This window comes from Leptodactylus fuscus, chromosome 4 (genome assembly GCF_031893055.1).
Source record: "Leptodactylus fuscus isolate aLepFus1 chromosome 4, aLepFus1.hap2, whole genome shotgun sequence".
In the NCBI taxonomy this organism is placed as follows: domain Eukaryota; kingdom Metazoa; phylum Chordata; class Amphibia; order Anura; family Leptodactylidae; genus Leptodactylus; species Leptodactylus fuscus.
Genome location: NC_134268.1, coordinates 67,046,729 through 67,062,319, shown reverse-complemented (window position 1 = coordinate 67,062,319; position 15,591 = coordinate 67,046,729). Strand labels below are relative to the sequence as shown.

General features: G+C 43.9%; 1 protein-coding gene across 5 annotated transcripts in view; it reads right to left on the bottom strand.

The window, feature by feature from the left end:
* Nucleotides 1-6,526: 6,526 nt before the first annotated feature.
* The window catches only part of SS18 (SS18 subunit of BAF chromatin remodeling complex), a 30,890-nt gene continuing 21,825 nt past the window's right edge, over nt 6,527-15,591 (bottom strand). Inside the window, exons 8-11 of one of the 5 annotated variants that reach the window (XM_075270586.1) lie at nt 13,688-13,780; nt 12,861-12,983; nt 8,491-8,624; nt 6,527-7,236 (exon numbers count right to left, since the gene is read on the bottom strand). In XM_075270586.1, coding sequence (XP_075126687.1) covers nt 7,210-7,236; nt 8,491-8,624; nt 12,861-12,983; nt 13,688-13,780 — 377 coding nt within the window. In that variant the 3' untranslated portion in view covers nt 6,527-7,209. Of the gene's footprint in view, nt 7,237-8,490; nt 8,628-12,860; nt 12,984-13,687; nt 13,781-15,591 lie in introns of all 5 variants that reach the window. The other 4 variants (XM_075270585.1, XM_075270590.1, XM_075270589.1 and 1 more) reach the window with 4 other exon arrangements.

Sequence of the window (15,591 nt, the reverse complement as noted above, 5' to 3'; positions counted from 1 at the left end):
CTAAGGTACCTGATAGACTGAACTTATAACTGTGCTGGGCCAAACACACAGCCACAGCAAGTAACAAAGATTAGAGGTTAGCTAAGGGAAATTTCCCTGGGCAATTCTAGGGATAAATTCTAACCAAGCCCTGCCTAGCTAAGTACCGCACTGTCGTGCAGCATCTGGTATTTGAGTTTGATCTTACAGCATCCTAACTAGCCTCCTTAAATAGAAGGAAGGCGGGACCGATCAGCAGCCCAGGTGCTACGAGCCAGATACCGATAGGCTGACACCAGAGTCAGTCAGCAGACCGATAACGCCTATCGGCTTCAAGGGGATTAACCCCATAGATGCTGGACTTTGATATTATGGCCGCACCTGCTGCACAGTCCTAACACTATGCACTCAGTTATGGTGCAAAGCTGTGGTGTTCTTTCAGTTTCTCAATCTTCATGTATCCAAGATAGAGAAATGTAAAATTCATATTTTAAAAACACGCCGAGCTAAACGTTGCCACTGGCAGCTGAACAAGTCCCTTCTCCATTCCTCGAGCTCCTGTGTTACCCTTTGTACTCAGCTTCAGGATTACTTCAATCACAATGTACACCCGGTCTCCTCTGATTCCACCCTCTGGGAAGCCTATAAAGTGGTCATGAGGGGTCACTGCATAGCCCTGGCAATCTGGCTTAAGAAGGATAGAAAGGACAGGGAGGCGGCCTAAGTGTCCCAAATCAGTTCCCTGTTGGATCATTTGTCCCAACCTCTTCAGTTTCCACTCTCCGCAACTTGGTTGCGATCAGAGTGGATCTCCACGACCTTGTTATCCAAGTCACCCAATGTCTTCTCCTATACAGCCACCAGCATTATTATGACAGAGGCAACAAGTCACACACTCTGCTCACTAAGACCCTGCGCAATCACCAGACCATTTCCATACCACATTCAATCTGTGACCCTCATGGTGTCCTCTCCACCATCACCCCGACTCTATAGCATCCTTCTTCAAGGACTACTTACACTAAACTATATAATCTCCCTTCCCATTCGGGTGCCGAGCCTGTCTCTCGAGGCACTACCTCGCACTCATACCTTGATACCTGCCCCCTCCCTAAGTGCCCATTCTCAGCAATTGCTAATCTAAATGTCCCAATCACAGAGGAGCTTACTGCTATCCTTAAAGGGGTAATTTAACAAAATTATCCTGTATGAGCCCCACATATGCGTGAATAGCCTTTAAAAAGGCTATTCAGGCACCGCTAATCTTATTTTAAAACCCCCGCCCGTTTTCAAATAAAACTATAAAAACATATATGTAAATCATACCTTTGCATGCACGCTGGGCAGTCGTGCACGATCCGACGTCATCTTCAGTCCGCCTTCCTCTTCTTTCTTCTTCAAGCGACGTTCTCATGTCCTGGCTCTTCTCCGCCTTCATCTTCGGGACTGAAGAAGTTTGCAAGCGTACTGCGCATGCTCGCATAGTTCTAAGGGTTACTTAGAACTACAACAAAAGTGGCGTCGGTGCATGGCTGTAGTGCTCCGGTGAAAGCGCTGCTTCGCACAAGCTGGATTTGAACACAACCGCCGTAAGAACAGAAGATGAAGATGGAGAAGAGACAGGACAGGAGGATGTCGCTAGAAGAAGAAAGAAGAGAAGGGCGGGACCGAAGATGAAGTCGGACCGTGCACGACGATAGGGATTGTAGGGTTATAGGTTGGACTTGATGGACTAATGTCTTTATCCAACCTCATCAACTATGTAACTATGACCGCCCAGCGTGCATGTGAAGGTATGATTTACATATATATTTTTAGAGTTTTATTTGAAAATGGGCGGGGGGGGGGGGTTAAAATAAGATTTGCGGTGCCTGAATAGCCTTTTTAGAGGCTATTTGCGCATAGGTGGGGCTCATACAGCATAATTTTGCTGATAGAGCCCCTATAAGAGCCTCCCGAACGGCAGGGCTCTGGGTCCTGACTGGTTAACGTACCTGTATTAAGTACTCCTTCCTTGACGTTCCTATCCCTCAGACGAAGCTTCATTCCCATATCACCCTAAACCCCGCAAGGACCACTAGGAGTGCTACAATTATCGCCCCATTGTGCTCCTAAATACTGATTTTAAACTTTTCACCAAGATTTTGGCCAACAGGCTCAGTTTCTGGCTTCCATCTCTTATCCACAAGTACCCGGTGGGTTTTGTCCCTTGTCGTCAATGGGGAGACAACACCAGAAGGACTGTGGATTTGATGGAGGTTGCCAACTGCTCTGCTGCCCCTGCCCTTCTTTTGAGCCTTGATGCCAAGAAAGTTTATGACCACCACCCTTGAGAAATGTGCTGTATTGTCGGCCCGTTCCCCATCTGTAATGGGACGCGCCAGGGTTGCCCTTTATCTCTGCTCATATTTGCATTATGTATTGAGCCCCTGGCCTCACAGATTCAATCTAATCCTGACATTACCGGGGTGGCAGTTAGGGATAGGAACTTGAAAATTAGCTTGCTTGCTGACAACATTCTGTTGACCCTTACTAACCCTCACATCTCTCTCCCTAGTCTTCTCCAAGTGCTGAAAGTATTTGGTGATTTCTCTGGTTACAAAGTTAATCCCACTAAGACCGAGGCATTACCTTTTAACATCCCTAACTTTACCTTACAGCTACTCCAGTCTAATTTTGACTTTCAGTGGAGAGAGTGCTCCCTCCATTACTCGAGAATTTAGTAGTCTCCTTACTCCACCCTCAACTCCGTTAACGATCCTCGCCTGTTTATTGAATTACGTTCTCTTTTAGATGAGTGGCGCCCTCTTCATATTTCCCTCATAGGTCGCATTACTGCTGTCTAAATGACCCTCTTCCCAGATTCTTTAATTTTTTGAAATGCTCCCAATAGCTGTCCCTCGGAACAGTTATGTGCCCTCCAAAAATCGATCTTCCAGTAGATCTGCCATTGTATTCCCCATGGCAGCGTTCCCATGTTTTGCATTACTACTGGGCATCTCACTTGCATTATATCCCGTCTGGGTTGCTCCGCACCCTAATGCATTCCTGTGGTCCCGTGCTTCTCCCCTTCCTTCCACCCTTCTCCTAGGACCCATTTGCTTCACACAATTTATTTGGATCCCCTGCTCCGAACTTTATCCTGGCCTCCACATGTTCCTGTATGGTTTCCTTTTTGTATAAGCTGCTCCTCCCAGGGGACTCAGGGGAGCTATGGTGCGGCCCTGGAGTAAACTGAGACTCTTTGACACTGCCGACCTGGTGGATCCATCAACCTTGGAGCTCAGGCTCTTTGATTATTACACTTGCCTTCCTCTGAGTTGTTCCATTACGAAAAATTATCCACTTTGTGTCCTCAGAGTTTAGTTCCCTGAAGGTCTCGAATCCTACTGCCTTTGAAAAGGTCTGTCTGGCGGGTACCTCCATAGCGTGCCTGCCTGCTATTGGGCAGGTACAGGCTCCTCTCTTCCCTTGAGGGACACCCCCCCCCCTTCCTATCTCACAGGTTAAGTGGTCAAGGGTTCTGAACATGCAGATCTCACCCGGTTGGTGGCAAATTATTTAGTCTCTACATGTATTTTTTACATGTATATCTACATTTTGGTCTCTCCTCTACATGTATTACTTTCCTCGAGACCCAATATAAGTTACTCATGTACTGGTACCACATCCCCGCCTTGCTCCATTCTCTTAACCCTAGCATCCCTTCCCTTTGTTGGCGCTACCAGGTAGATGAGGGTACACTATACCACATTTTTTTGGGATTGCTCGGGTATCTGCCCCGTTTGGCCAGAAGTCAGATCCCATCTGATGCCTTTTATTCAAGGTGTTCCCGTGGATCCCTTTACCCATTTGCTTAACCTTGCTGGCAGGCACTGGAATAAATGAGACACACACACACTTCACCTCCCCAAGCCCATTTAAAATACATTTTTTGTCTGGACAACCCCTTTAAGTTGCTAGTTCCCATTCTCATGGTCCCCAGAGAGCAGACATATAATCACTATCCTGTGAATAAATCATCCTCAGTGGAACAACCTCTAAGACTTTGCCTTGTACAAGGAGAACAGGACAAGTAGTCCACAAATGGTTATCACACTGTTATTGGAAGCTCACAATATAAACAGTTTCATTCTATGAAATCATTTCAATTACGCAAAACAGGAAGAATTACACAAACAAAAGAAGCCCACAGTCCATTATGCCTTCTCCCACACTTTATAGCAGACTCTATGCATGAGAATTCCCAGACTTCTGCCTAACTCAGATTTGTTCATTTGAGATGAATATAGAGAACAACCATCACCTCCTGCTCCCAAATCTATGGTTTTGTCACTGAAATCTAACTAAAGAATACCACTGAATATTGCGTCACATGGCAGTTTCAATTGTATAACAGAACAGAGCAAGATATAGTGAGCAAGTGGCAGTTCCATACACACATAATAGGTCATCAATATTGGATTGGGACCCGGGTTACCAGCTGTTTTGCGTTAAGGCTACACAGCAAAAAAAAAAAAAAAAAAACGCTGCGGGGAAAAACCTGCGGCAACGCATCGAGGTTCATCCAAATTCTGTTGCCGCTTTAAGCAGATGATTGAATATAGGTCAACAGTATGAGATCATGTTTGGTCTAACATCTCAAATTTCATAAAAGTACATTATAGTAGTTCTGGAAAAACCCCGCACTAAACCCATCAATTGCAAATACAAAAACAAACAAAAAACCCATCCCGTACAGATATTACAACAAAATTATAATTCAAGTCACAAATAATTTATTCTTGCAAAGTACATTTAAATAGCATTATACACCAGTATACGTTTGGCACAGAACCAATGACCTTCTCCAAAAGAAAAATAAACAATAATACTGCCCATACTAAATTTGTTTCAATTGTGTTGTGTGTTTTATTAAGTTTGAAAACAAGAAAATATTGCTCTGAAAAACAAAAAAATACAATATTGTATCAGATTTTTTTTTGCTAGTAAAAAAAACAAAACAAAAAAACAAACAAAACACATGACATACCTATTATAACAAAGACCTACTGATGTGTATTGCATATCAGTTACCAAGTACTGAAAAGAGAATATTTATTGCAGCGTGTGCTCCTTACTGCTTAAATAGACTTGTGTGCTGGTCAACAGATAAAAGATCACTGCTGATGTGATCCTTACTATAGATAGTACGTTTGTTTTATTGTAAACCTATAGGCAGATTTGAAAAGTCACATCGGATTGTACCACAATTTATACCTATCCACTTGTTAGGTGATCAGTAACTGTTTGGACCTTCACTAACCATAAAAATGGGTGTCTTAAGTTCACCACTATGAATGGAGTGGTGGTTGAGCATACTGTGTTTCCCCGAAAATAATACCGTGTCTTATATTAAATTGTCACTCTAAATATAGGACCTGTCTTATTTTCGGGGGACGTCTTATTACAACTGGCAGTCATGCCGGCACTTCCTTAGTGAAGCGCCAGCATGACTGCCGGTTGTAGGTAGTGTAGTGTAGGGGAGGGGGGAAGGTATCATACTTACCTTTCCCTTCTTCCTAGCAGCGCTGGTGCTGCTGTTCGTCCCGGATGTGGTGGGCGGGGCTTAGCAGAGCTTTCGTGGGCGAGGCTTAGCGAGCTCCACTTCACTGACACAGCAGCCGTGCTCTGTGCTCCGTGTGCACAGGAAAGCCGGCTGCTGTCTCTTCTGTATGGCAGCTGCTGTCTCTGCCTCTGGGATGAGCTGGGAAAGCTCATCCTACAACAGCAGAGGCAGCAGCCGGCTTTGCTGTGCACACGGAGCACAGAGCACGGCTGCTGTGTCAGTGAAGTGGAGCTCGTTAAGCCCCGCCCACAAAAGCTCTGCTAAGCCACGCCCCCCAAAACCCTGCATGCCTCATTTTCGGGGGATGCCTTATATTAGGCAATTTAACAGAAACCCCCGCATGTGCTGCTACAAAAAAAAAAAAAAAAAATCTACTGATGGTTGCGTAAAACCATATCCTATATTTTGATGGTACACTGCTCTACTATAACCAGCAGTCCTATAGAAACTGAACCACTGGTATAGGTGACACACTGAACCACTGGTATAGGTGACACAAGATCCCCATTCTTCTGATTGGTAAGAGGGTTCCATCAATCACACTCGTCACCCAACATGCAGATAAGGGATAAGACGACACAGGTACAATCCCTTTAAAAGACCCTAACTGGTTATAATTTGCAACTTGAGGAAAACATGATGTATAGTACAAACATTTTCATTCTTGCAGTCTGTTGCTCTCATCTGACACAGGATGAGAGCAACAGACTTCTGCAGGACTCTTTCAAACCTGCAGTCATTTGAATGGGTTTGAAAGATGTCCGGCCGTGAGCGGCGGTGAGCGTTTTATGCTCTCCGCCACGAAACCGTTTTTTTTTTTTTTTTTTAAACTGGACACAGAGTTGGACATGCAGTACTCTGTGTCCGGTTTAAAAAAACGGTTTTGCGGCAGAGAGCATAAAACGCTCACCGCCGCACCCGGTCTGACAGGTTTCCATCTTCTGCATGCAGAAAACGGAAACCACAGAACGGACTGCCGAACGCTAGTGTGAACCTAGCGTAAAGTCCATCGCTCTAGTCCTAGTTCGAATAAGAGCAGACTGTAAGGCCAAAAATGTGACCTTTGCCTAAGTGTCCGAACTTTTCAAATATTATTAAAAAAAAAAATTCAAAGACTGATAAGTATGACCCATTGGTTCTCCATTTTAAAATTCTAATATTAACATTCATGGCACAACACATATTCTCCTTGACTTCATAGTGTATCCAAAGTTACAAAGGTTTTGAAATTTTGTTCCCCTGTTTTTCTGACGTATATGCATGTAGCTGTAACCTAAAGAAAATCAAATAATAAAAATCGCCTGCGTTATTAATGCAAGCCTCTCATTTCTCACTGATGGTCTGACCTGATCTGTTGCCTATGCATTACATGATATTCTGGATTGTATGATGCAACATCACCACCTAGAGTACATTATGTGGAATTGACAAGTGAACCACTGCAGTCTTCAATGATTAACCCATTTGGATAGTAAAATGTAGAAGTTGCCATCAATTCACATAATTTCCCCCCAACTGTTAAAAGTAAGATAAAGTTAAATCTCTTCAAAAGGAAGATGTCCACAGTTCAGAGGAAACACCACAACAGCTACACTGACTGGCTACAGGATTCCATAAGCTCTTTACTGCTGATAGTTTCCATATTGCCCCTGAAATACAGAAACACACAAATGGAAATTAAGGATTAGCTATGATCTGATTATAATACATTAAGTAAAAATAGGAGTGGAGCGTGATTAAAAGGTTATTCCAACTAAAGACATATATATCCATATAACAGGCCAGTCATTAGATTGGTGGGGTCAGATCAGCGAGACTTAGGCTAAGGCCTCAGCAAAAAAAAAAAAAAAAAAAAAAAAAAAAAAAAAAAAAAGTTTACCTCTGCTGACTTTCTGCCTATAATACATCTATGGGGAAACTGACAGTGTTTCCATATGTATAAATGGCATGCTATGATTTCCTAAACCACAACTGCTTTGGAAATTGCAGGGTTTCCACTGTGCGTATTTTTCTACAGTGACTTGTACAAACAAAAAAAAAAAAAAAAAAAGTAACACTGCTTTTACACCACGTGGGGCCCAAGCTTTAAAGAGGAACTTTCATCACCTCCATCAAGTCTAGATCTTTACATCAGTTAATAGGCGCTGATCCACTGATTCTGGAACAGTTGTAATTTTTTTTTCTCTAGCCCCACCATTCTTGAGCAATCAATGCTGTTAGTTTTAATACGTGGTATGCTATTTAGGCTCTGTAATGTCAAGAGGGAAGTCAGGCAGCAGCAGGCAAAAGTGTGATTCTAAGCTCTGACAGTGGCTGCTATGAATCATGCCCTTCCCCTCCCCCACCCCCCATCTGACGCCACCCTTCTGACATTACAGAGCTTAAATAGCACATCAGACATCAAAACAAACTGCACTCGTTGCTCGGGAAGAGCGAGTTCTAGAGAGAAAATTCCAACTGCACTGGAATCATCGGAGCAGCAACTATTAACAGATGCTAAAAATCTGAATTGGCGGGGGTGGTGAAAGGTCCACGTTAATCACCGAAATGGGTATCCTACCGTTTATCACAGTCTATGCCTCATAAGGCAACAAAATATTATAATTGAGATGATAGCATGATAATTGATATCCGCTATACATATGGATAGGATAGGTTTTGTGACTAGGGCCTAAATATCATGAAAATAAATCTATTAATTAGGGAAACCATCGTGGTGTTATTAAAGAGAGCCCCAATTGGATGATTTTATTGCATACTGCTTTAGGATTGTGGGGGTTTGACCACCACTGATCTGGAGAATAAAAGGAGCTGTAGGAAGCCATGCATTAATAGCACATGTCTACAACACAGTAGTACAACACAGGCAAATATAGATATGCATGCATTTGCTAAGGCTTTACCTGATCATATCCATAAGGTCTTTGCTGTTGTGGCTGTGGAGGTCCTGGCTGTGAGGGTCTGTATGGCACATACTGTTGTCCTTGTCCCTGAGGGTAGTTTGAGTACTGAGGACCAGGAGCGCTTTGAGAAGGGCCTACTGGCATGAGAAAAGAGAAAAGAAACAAGTAAAACAACAGATACAAAATCTAAGGAAGGAAAAAAAAAAAAAAGGTCTATTCAATAGTAGAGATGAGCGAACACTAAAATGTTCGAGGTTCGAAATTCGATTCGAACAGCCGCTCACTGTTCGAGTGTTCGAATGGGTTTCGAACCCCATTATAGTCTATGGGGAACATAAACTCGTTAAGGGGGAAACCCAAATTCGTGTCTGGAGGGTCACCAAGTCCACTATGACACCCCAGGAAATGATACCAACACCCTGGAATGACACTGGGACAGCAGGGGAAGCATGTCTGGGGGCATAAAAGTCACTTTATTTCATGGAAATCCCTGTCAGTTTGCGATTTTCGCAAGCTAACTTTTCCCCATAGAAATGCATTGGCCAGTGCTGATTGGCCAGAGTACGGAACTCGACCAATCAGCGCTGGCTCTGCTGGAGGAGGCGGAGTCTAAGATCGCTCCACACCAGTCTCCATTCAGGTCCGACCTTAGACTCCGCCTCCTCCAGCAGAGCCAGCGCTGATTGGCCGAATTCCGTACTCTGGCCAATCAGCGCTGGCCAATGCATTCTATTAGCCCGATGAAGTAGAGCTGAATGTGTGTGCTAAGCACACACATTCAGCACTGCTTCATCACGCCAATACAATGCATTAGCCAGTGCTGATTGGCCAGAGTACGGAATTCGGCCAATCAGCGCTGGCCAATGCATTCTATTAGCCCGATGAAGTAGAGCTGAATGTGTGTTCTAAGCACACACATTCAGCACTGCTTCATCACGCCAATACAATGCATTAGCCAGTGCTGATTGGCCAGAGTACGGAATTCGGCCAATCAGCGCTGGCTCTGCTGGAGGAGGCGGAGTCTAAGGTCGGACCTGAATGGAGACTGGTGTGGAGCGATCTTAGACTCCGCCTCCTCCAGCAGAGCCAGCGCTGATTGGCCGAATTCCGTACTCTGGCCAATCAGCACTGGCTAATGCATTGTATTGGCGTGATGAAGCAGTGCTGAATGTGTGTGCTTAGCACACACATTCAGCTCTACTTCATCGGGCTAATAGAATGCATTGGCCAATCAGCGCTGGCCAATGCATTCTATTAGCGTGAACTGAGTTTGCACAGGGGTTCTAGTGCACCCTCGGCTCTGCTACATCAGATTGCTACATCTGATGTAGCAGTGCCGAGTGTGCATCAGATGTGTAGTTGAGCAAAACTGACTCAGCACTGCTAAGTCTCTGCATTCGCATAGGAATGCATTGGCCAGCCTTCGGCCAATCAGCGCTGGCTCTGCCGGAGGAGGCGGAGTCTAAGGTCGGACCTGAATGGAGACTGGTGTGGAGCGATCTTAGACTCCGCCTCCTCCAGCAGAGCCAGCGCTGATTGGTCGAGTTCCGTACTCTGGCCAATCAGCGCTGGCCAATGCATTCTATTAGCCCGATGAAGTAGAGCTGAATGTGTGTGCTTAGCACACACATTCAGCTCTACTTCATCGGGCTAATAGAATGCATTGGCCAATCAGCGCTGGCCAATGCATTCTATTAGCTTGATGAAGCAGAGTGTGCACAAGGGTTCAAGCGCACCCTCGGCTCTGATGTAGCAGAGCTGAGGGTGCACAAGGGTTCAAGTGCACCCTCGGCTCTCCTACATCAGAGCCGAGGGTGCGCTTGAACCCTTGTGCAGCCTCGGCTCTGCTACATCAGAGCCGAGGGTGCGCTTGAACCCTTGTGCACACTCTGCTTCATCAAGCTAATAGAATGCATTGGCCAGCACTGATTGGCCAGAGTACGGAATTCGGCCAATCAGCGCTGGCCAATGCATCCCTATGGGAAAAAGTTTATCTCACAAAAATCACAATTACACACCCGATAGAGCCCCAAAAAGTTATTTTTAATAACATTCCCCCCTAAATAAAGGTTATCCCTAGCTATCCCTGCCTGTACAGCTATCCCTGTCTCATAGTCACAAAGTTCACATTCTCATATGACCCGGATTTGAAATCCACTATTCGTCTAAAATGGAGGTCACCTGATTTCGGCAGCTAATGACTTTTTCCAATTTTTTTCAATGCCCCCGGTGTCGTAGTTCCTGTCCCACCTCCCCTGCGCTGTTATTGGTGCAAAAAAGGCGCCAGGGAAGGTGGGAGGGGAATCGAATTTTGGCGCACTTTACCACGCGGTGTTCGATTCGATTCGAACATGGCGAACACCCTGATATCCGATCGAACATGTGTTCGATAGAACACTGTTCGCTCATCTCTATTCAATAGTACAAAATGGAGCCGATACATTGACATGTTGAAAGAAACAAAACATCTGCAATGCCACTTCATATCTTGCATGGCAGATCAGTATTATTTAATATGATTTTTTTCTGGTAATGTCCTGTATTTCTGCAGAGTAAGTGAAGATGTACACGTAAAAACAATATAACCCACATTACCATTTCTAAGCCTGCCAAATCTATAAAGCAGTCACCACTCATGACCAAGATGGACTCCTCTCACCACCTATTCTAGGTGTGAAACGCCATGATTCTCCATACTGGCATCTATGTAGGTTTTGCTAATGTAATACACTTTGGAATACAAAAAAAAACCAAAAAAAAAAAACACTCAGTTTTTAACGTAACTCCACACCTCCCAAAAACTAGTGGATCTTACCAGGAAGGACAAAAAGCCAGATAATATATAGTGAATATATAGTAGGGAAACATTCTTTTTAGCATCCTTACTAGAGATGAGCGAGTACTATTCGAAACTTCTGTTTCGAATAGCACGCACCCACAGGAATGAATAGATGCAGGCGGCACACAGGGGGTTAAACGGCCGGCCGCCGGCAAAGTCTGTGCGCCAGCCGCTTCCATTCATTCTTATGAGTGCGTGCTATTCGAAACAGCCGTTTCGAATAGTACTCGCTCATCTCTAATCCTTACGTCTCCATACAGGACTAACCACGTGTTCCCTCTGCCTTCTAACATAACTCATGCCCGGCTGCAGTATAACTATGGTGGCTTCCATTTATCAAAAGTGGAAGCAGTTCATGTATGATTTTAGCCAGTGTTAAAACTTGGATTATTCAATGACATAAGTAGTGACATTTGTCAGAGAGCATATGTGGACAGAACTAGTTACAGCACCATCCTCACATTACAGTACTATGCTTACCATGGCTTACCTATCAGGGCCTGCGTTGGAGACTTTTTAGTTGTCACTATCCTGACCTAGTAACATGGGTTATAAAATCAGCAGAGCTACATAGATTGGACTGTTTTGGAGTAAAAGAAGTTCTGGGCGATTATGACCTAAATCATAATTCCAATTAATCAGGCAATTTACCTTGATTATGATTAGTTCATTAATTCATTATTTAGATTATGTTCCTTTTAAAAGTATGCCTGGGTGTTGGAGCGAACCTCACAAGATTCACCCAGCGGTTTCGTTCCGACCAAACTCAGCCGAACTGAAACTGTATAAATGCTATTTAGATTCTAATGTCAGAAGGGCGGTGTCAGGCTGGGGGTGCGAGTCAGAGCTCCAGTCAGAGGTAGCCAGTGTCAGAATCACACCCCTTATCTACTCCTGTCTGAGCTCTAACACTATAGAACCTAAATAGTGTATCTGAAACCAAAACTAACAGCACTTATGGTTTGGGAACAGTGGGGGCTAGAGAAAAATATTCCAACTCTGCCAGTATCCGTAGAGCAATGCCTATGTACCGTAAAGACCTGCACTTTTTTGAGGTGGTGAAAGGTCCTTTTTAACAACTTGGGGCGGGTTCACACCTGAGCCCGGTCTCTGCTTTGTGGGTTTCCGTCTTCTGCACGAGAAACTGGACAGGAGACGGAAAACCGGTGGTCAGTGTCTGCCCGTGAGCGTCTTCTGGTCTCCGTGCCGAAACAGTTTTTTGTTGTGTTTTTTTTTTAACCGGACACCAAGTCCTGCATGTCCAACTTTTTGTCCAGTTTTAAAAAAAACGGTTTCGCTGCGGACAGGCAGAAGACGCTCACAGGTGGTCACTTTGCAAACCCATTAAAGTGAATGGGTTTGAAAACTGACTGCCGGTTTCTGTCTCCTGTCCAATTTCTCGGGCAGGGGGTTTAGCTTAGTGTTAAATTTTAGTTTATGCCGGACAACCCCTTTAACTGTCTGCTTGTATATGTGATAAGGAATCATAAGAGAGCGATATCTACTTCAGATTAAAGAAAAACGCACTTACCATAACCTTGTTGTTGGCCAGGATAACCTTGCTGGCTTGGGTACTGCTGTTGCTGAGATGGGTAGGCTTGTTGCTGTGGTGGCCCTTGATAAGATTCTTGCTGCTGAGCATACTGTGCATTCCCTAAAAGATACAGGTAAAGAGCAACCAGTGAGTTAAATGCTGGCTTTGGAAAGACTCACACCATCACAACCAACACCAAACAGGAAAAACAAAAAAAACAAAAAAAACAAAACACAAAACCAATATAAAAAAAAATAGTTAAAATGCTAAACACCAAAAAGAAAAAACAAAACACACACATAGGGAAGTCAGCCCACAAACGGAATAAAGCTAGTTTTTGCAAGTCTGGACTGCGGCATTTTTGTTTCAGCATCCTTGGCAAACGAGCAAATACATTGAAGAAGTATCACAGTATTACCACCGTGATTGGAAGAGCAAAGAAAAAAAAATTAAAGAGACAGCTGAAGGAGCACAGACTAGCTAGACGAGATCAGAAAGCTGGATCCTACAGACATGGTGTGTGTATGGAAATATAGCTTGAGTATCAAGACTTTGCTGGGTTAGGTTCATTTAGCTGAGGAAATTAACATGTTTTAGTTCTGTACGGTCAGTAAGGGGTGGTGAATAATTATTGTGTGGGGTGTGGTTCCCTAGCTTTATGGACAGGAACAAAAAATAACAAAAAATAAAAAAAAATAAAAAATAAGCCAGCACTACTTCTATTAAAGCTTAATATGGACATTGTGAAAATTCTCTCATTCCGGGATTTACAAACGGAAATAAGACTGGTATATGTGAGTGTGTGTGTGAAGGTATATAGATACCTCCTTCGTAGTAATGTTGTGAGGAATCCTCGTAAGGCCTATCGTAGCCTTGTTCAGGATACGACGGTTGCTGATAACCGTAATCATTATGACCTACATCAATTCGACAAGAAACAGGAAGAAACGTTAATGGCCTTATGCTGGAGATGCATATAAGTAGCTCTACTTATTTCAGCTTATAAAAAGACTAAGAAAGTATACAGTAGTATGAAGCACAATAATAGTCGGAAATCCCTCCCTGGCTATCCAGTTCAGGAGTCTCAGGATTTGAAGACTTCAAACTTATTTAGATGCATTTGTTTCAAAAGCCGTCAGGATAAAAATGACATAACATAAGATATTGGCATTTCAGAATTACACAGTGCACATTTTGCCAGTGACTGAAAAGTTGGCAACCAATTTTTCTACACAAGATATCTTATATGACCTCTAGTTATATACTCTTATAGGACCTCTAGTCGTGAATGTAAGCAAATGCTCTCCTACAAGGGAAAAACAGGTGAGTAACTTACTTATGGAACTAGTATGCCTTTATATTGTTCATCATATGATAAGAAAGATATACTGGTCCGACGTAGGTCTGGTTCCTCTAGCATACATACATTGCCAGAGCAAAAGTGCAGTCGTCCAGTAAAATGGAGTATTACACATCAATAATTCAGTGGAAAGGCTTCTTATAATAAATGGACAGAACAAGTGCACCAGGCAGTGTATCGCGCCGACAGAGGGGCTCTCCGTTCTGGCTCAGACGTATATTCCAAGCAGTGGACCCACCTCTATGATGACCATATGCCCCGCTAAGCAGGGTGTGCCTTCATGAGACAATGCTTCTCAGTTCACATGTGCATGGTAAATTCCATTTCTCTATTCAGTCGCAGGACCAGAAAAATGCCATTCACAATGGAAACCGGCGAACTCACCTGACTGACTTTGGCGGGCATGGATCTGGTTTATGACATCTTACAGGAATAACTATTACTGCGTGCTGTCCCATTTTATCCAGGACCCTGGTTCTAGTGATAAAAAGGCTTCCAGCTTATCCTGTACAAAGGTCAGAAAACCTACATGTTCTCAAAGAGGAAGCCGACGTCATTGGGCATACCCCATCCATAAACCAAATTCAGCTCTGTATACCCCTATCTGTGAACAGTTCTGGATGCAATAACTATACTTCTACAGTTATTCTAGCAAAACATTAAAAGGGAAAAGCCGTGATTTGACAGTAGGAATATTCACATAGCAAAAAATTAATTAATAAGAGTATGGCCATCCACATAAGTACAGAAGTGAAGTAAATGATGCTTTATGTTGACTTTCCTCTACCACTGTATTACTTAAAGAGAACCTTTCACGTCCTCAGGCTCATGCAGCGTAATGCACCGCTAGAAAGCAGATAGCGCGCTGACTTCAGGGCTCTATCAGCTTTTCTGTTCTGTGCCCCTGCTGAAAAGTGATCAGTGCAGTTATGTAGCTTTTCAGTGCGAGAGGGGCGTTTCTGACAGTCTATCAGGAACATCACTCCTCACGGTAGCGTCTATTGCGCTGTACTGTGAGACGGGGGCATTCCTTACCGCCCAGTGATGACACTGAGTGGTAAGGAATGCCCCCCAACCCCAGATAGTACTTGTCCATAGAAGAGCAATGGGGAAGGGGGGCATTCCTCACTGCTCATCATCATCGCTGGGATGTAAGGAACACCCCCCTCTCACAGTACAGCGCAATAGATGCTACCGTGAGGAGGGGCGATCCTGACAGAAACGCCCTTCTGACACAGAAAAGCTATGTAACGGCACAGATAGCTCTTCACCACTCACCTTTTTTTCTGATCCTGACCAACACCACCAAGTATATACCACAGAAAAGCCTGTATACTAATGTAATAAAATGCAAGCAAGCAAAATGCT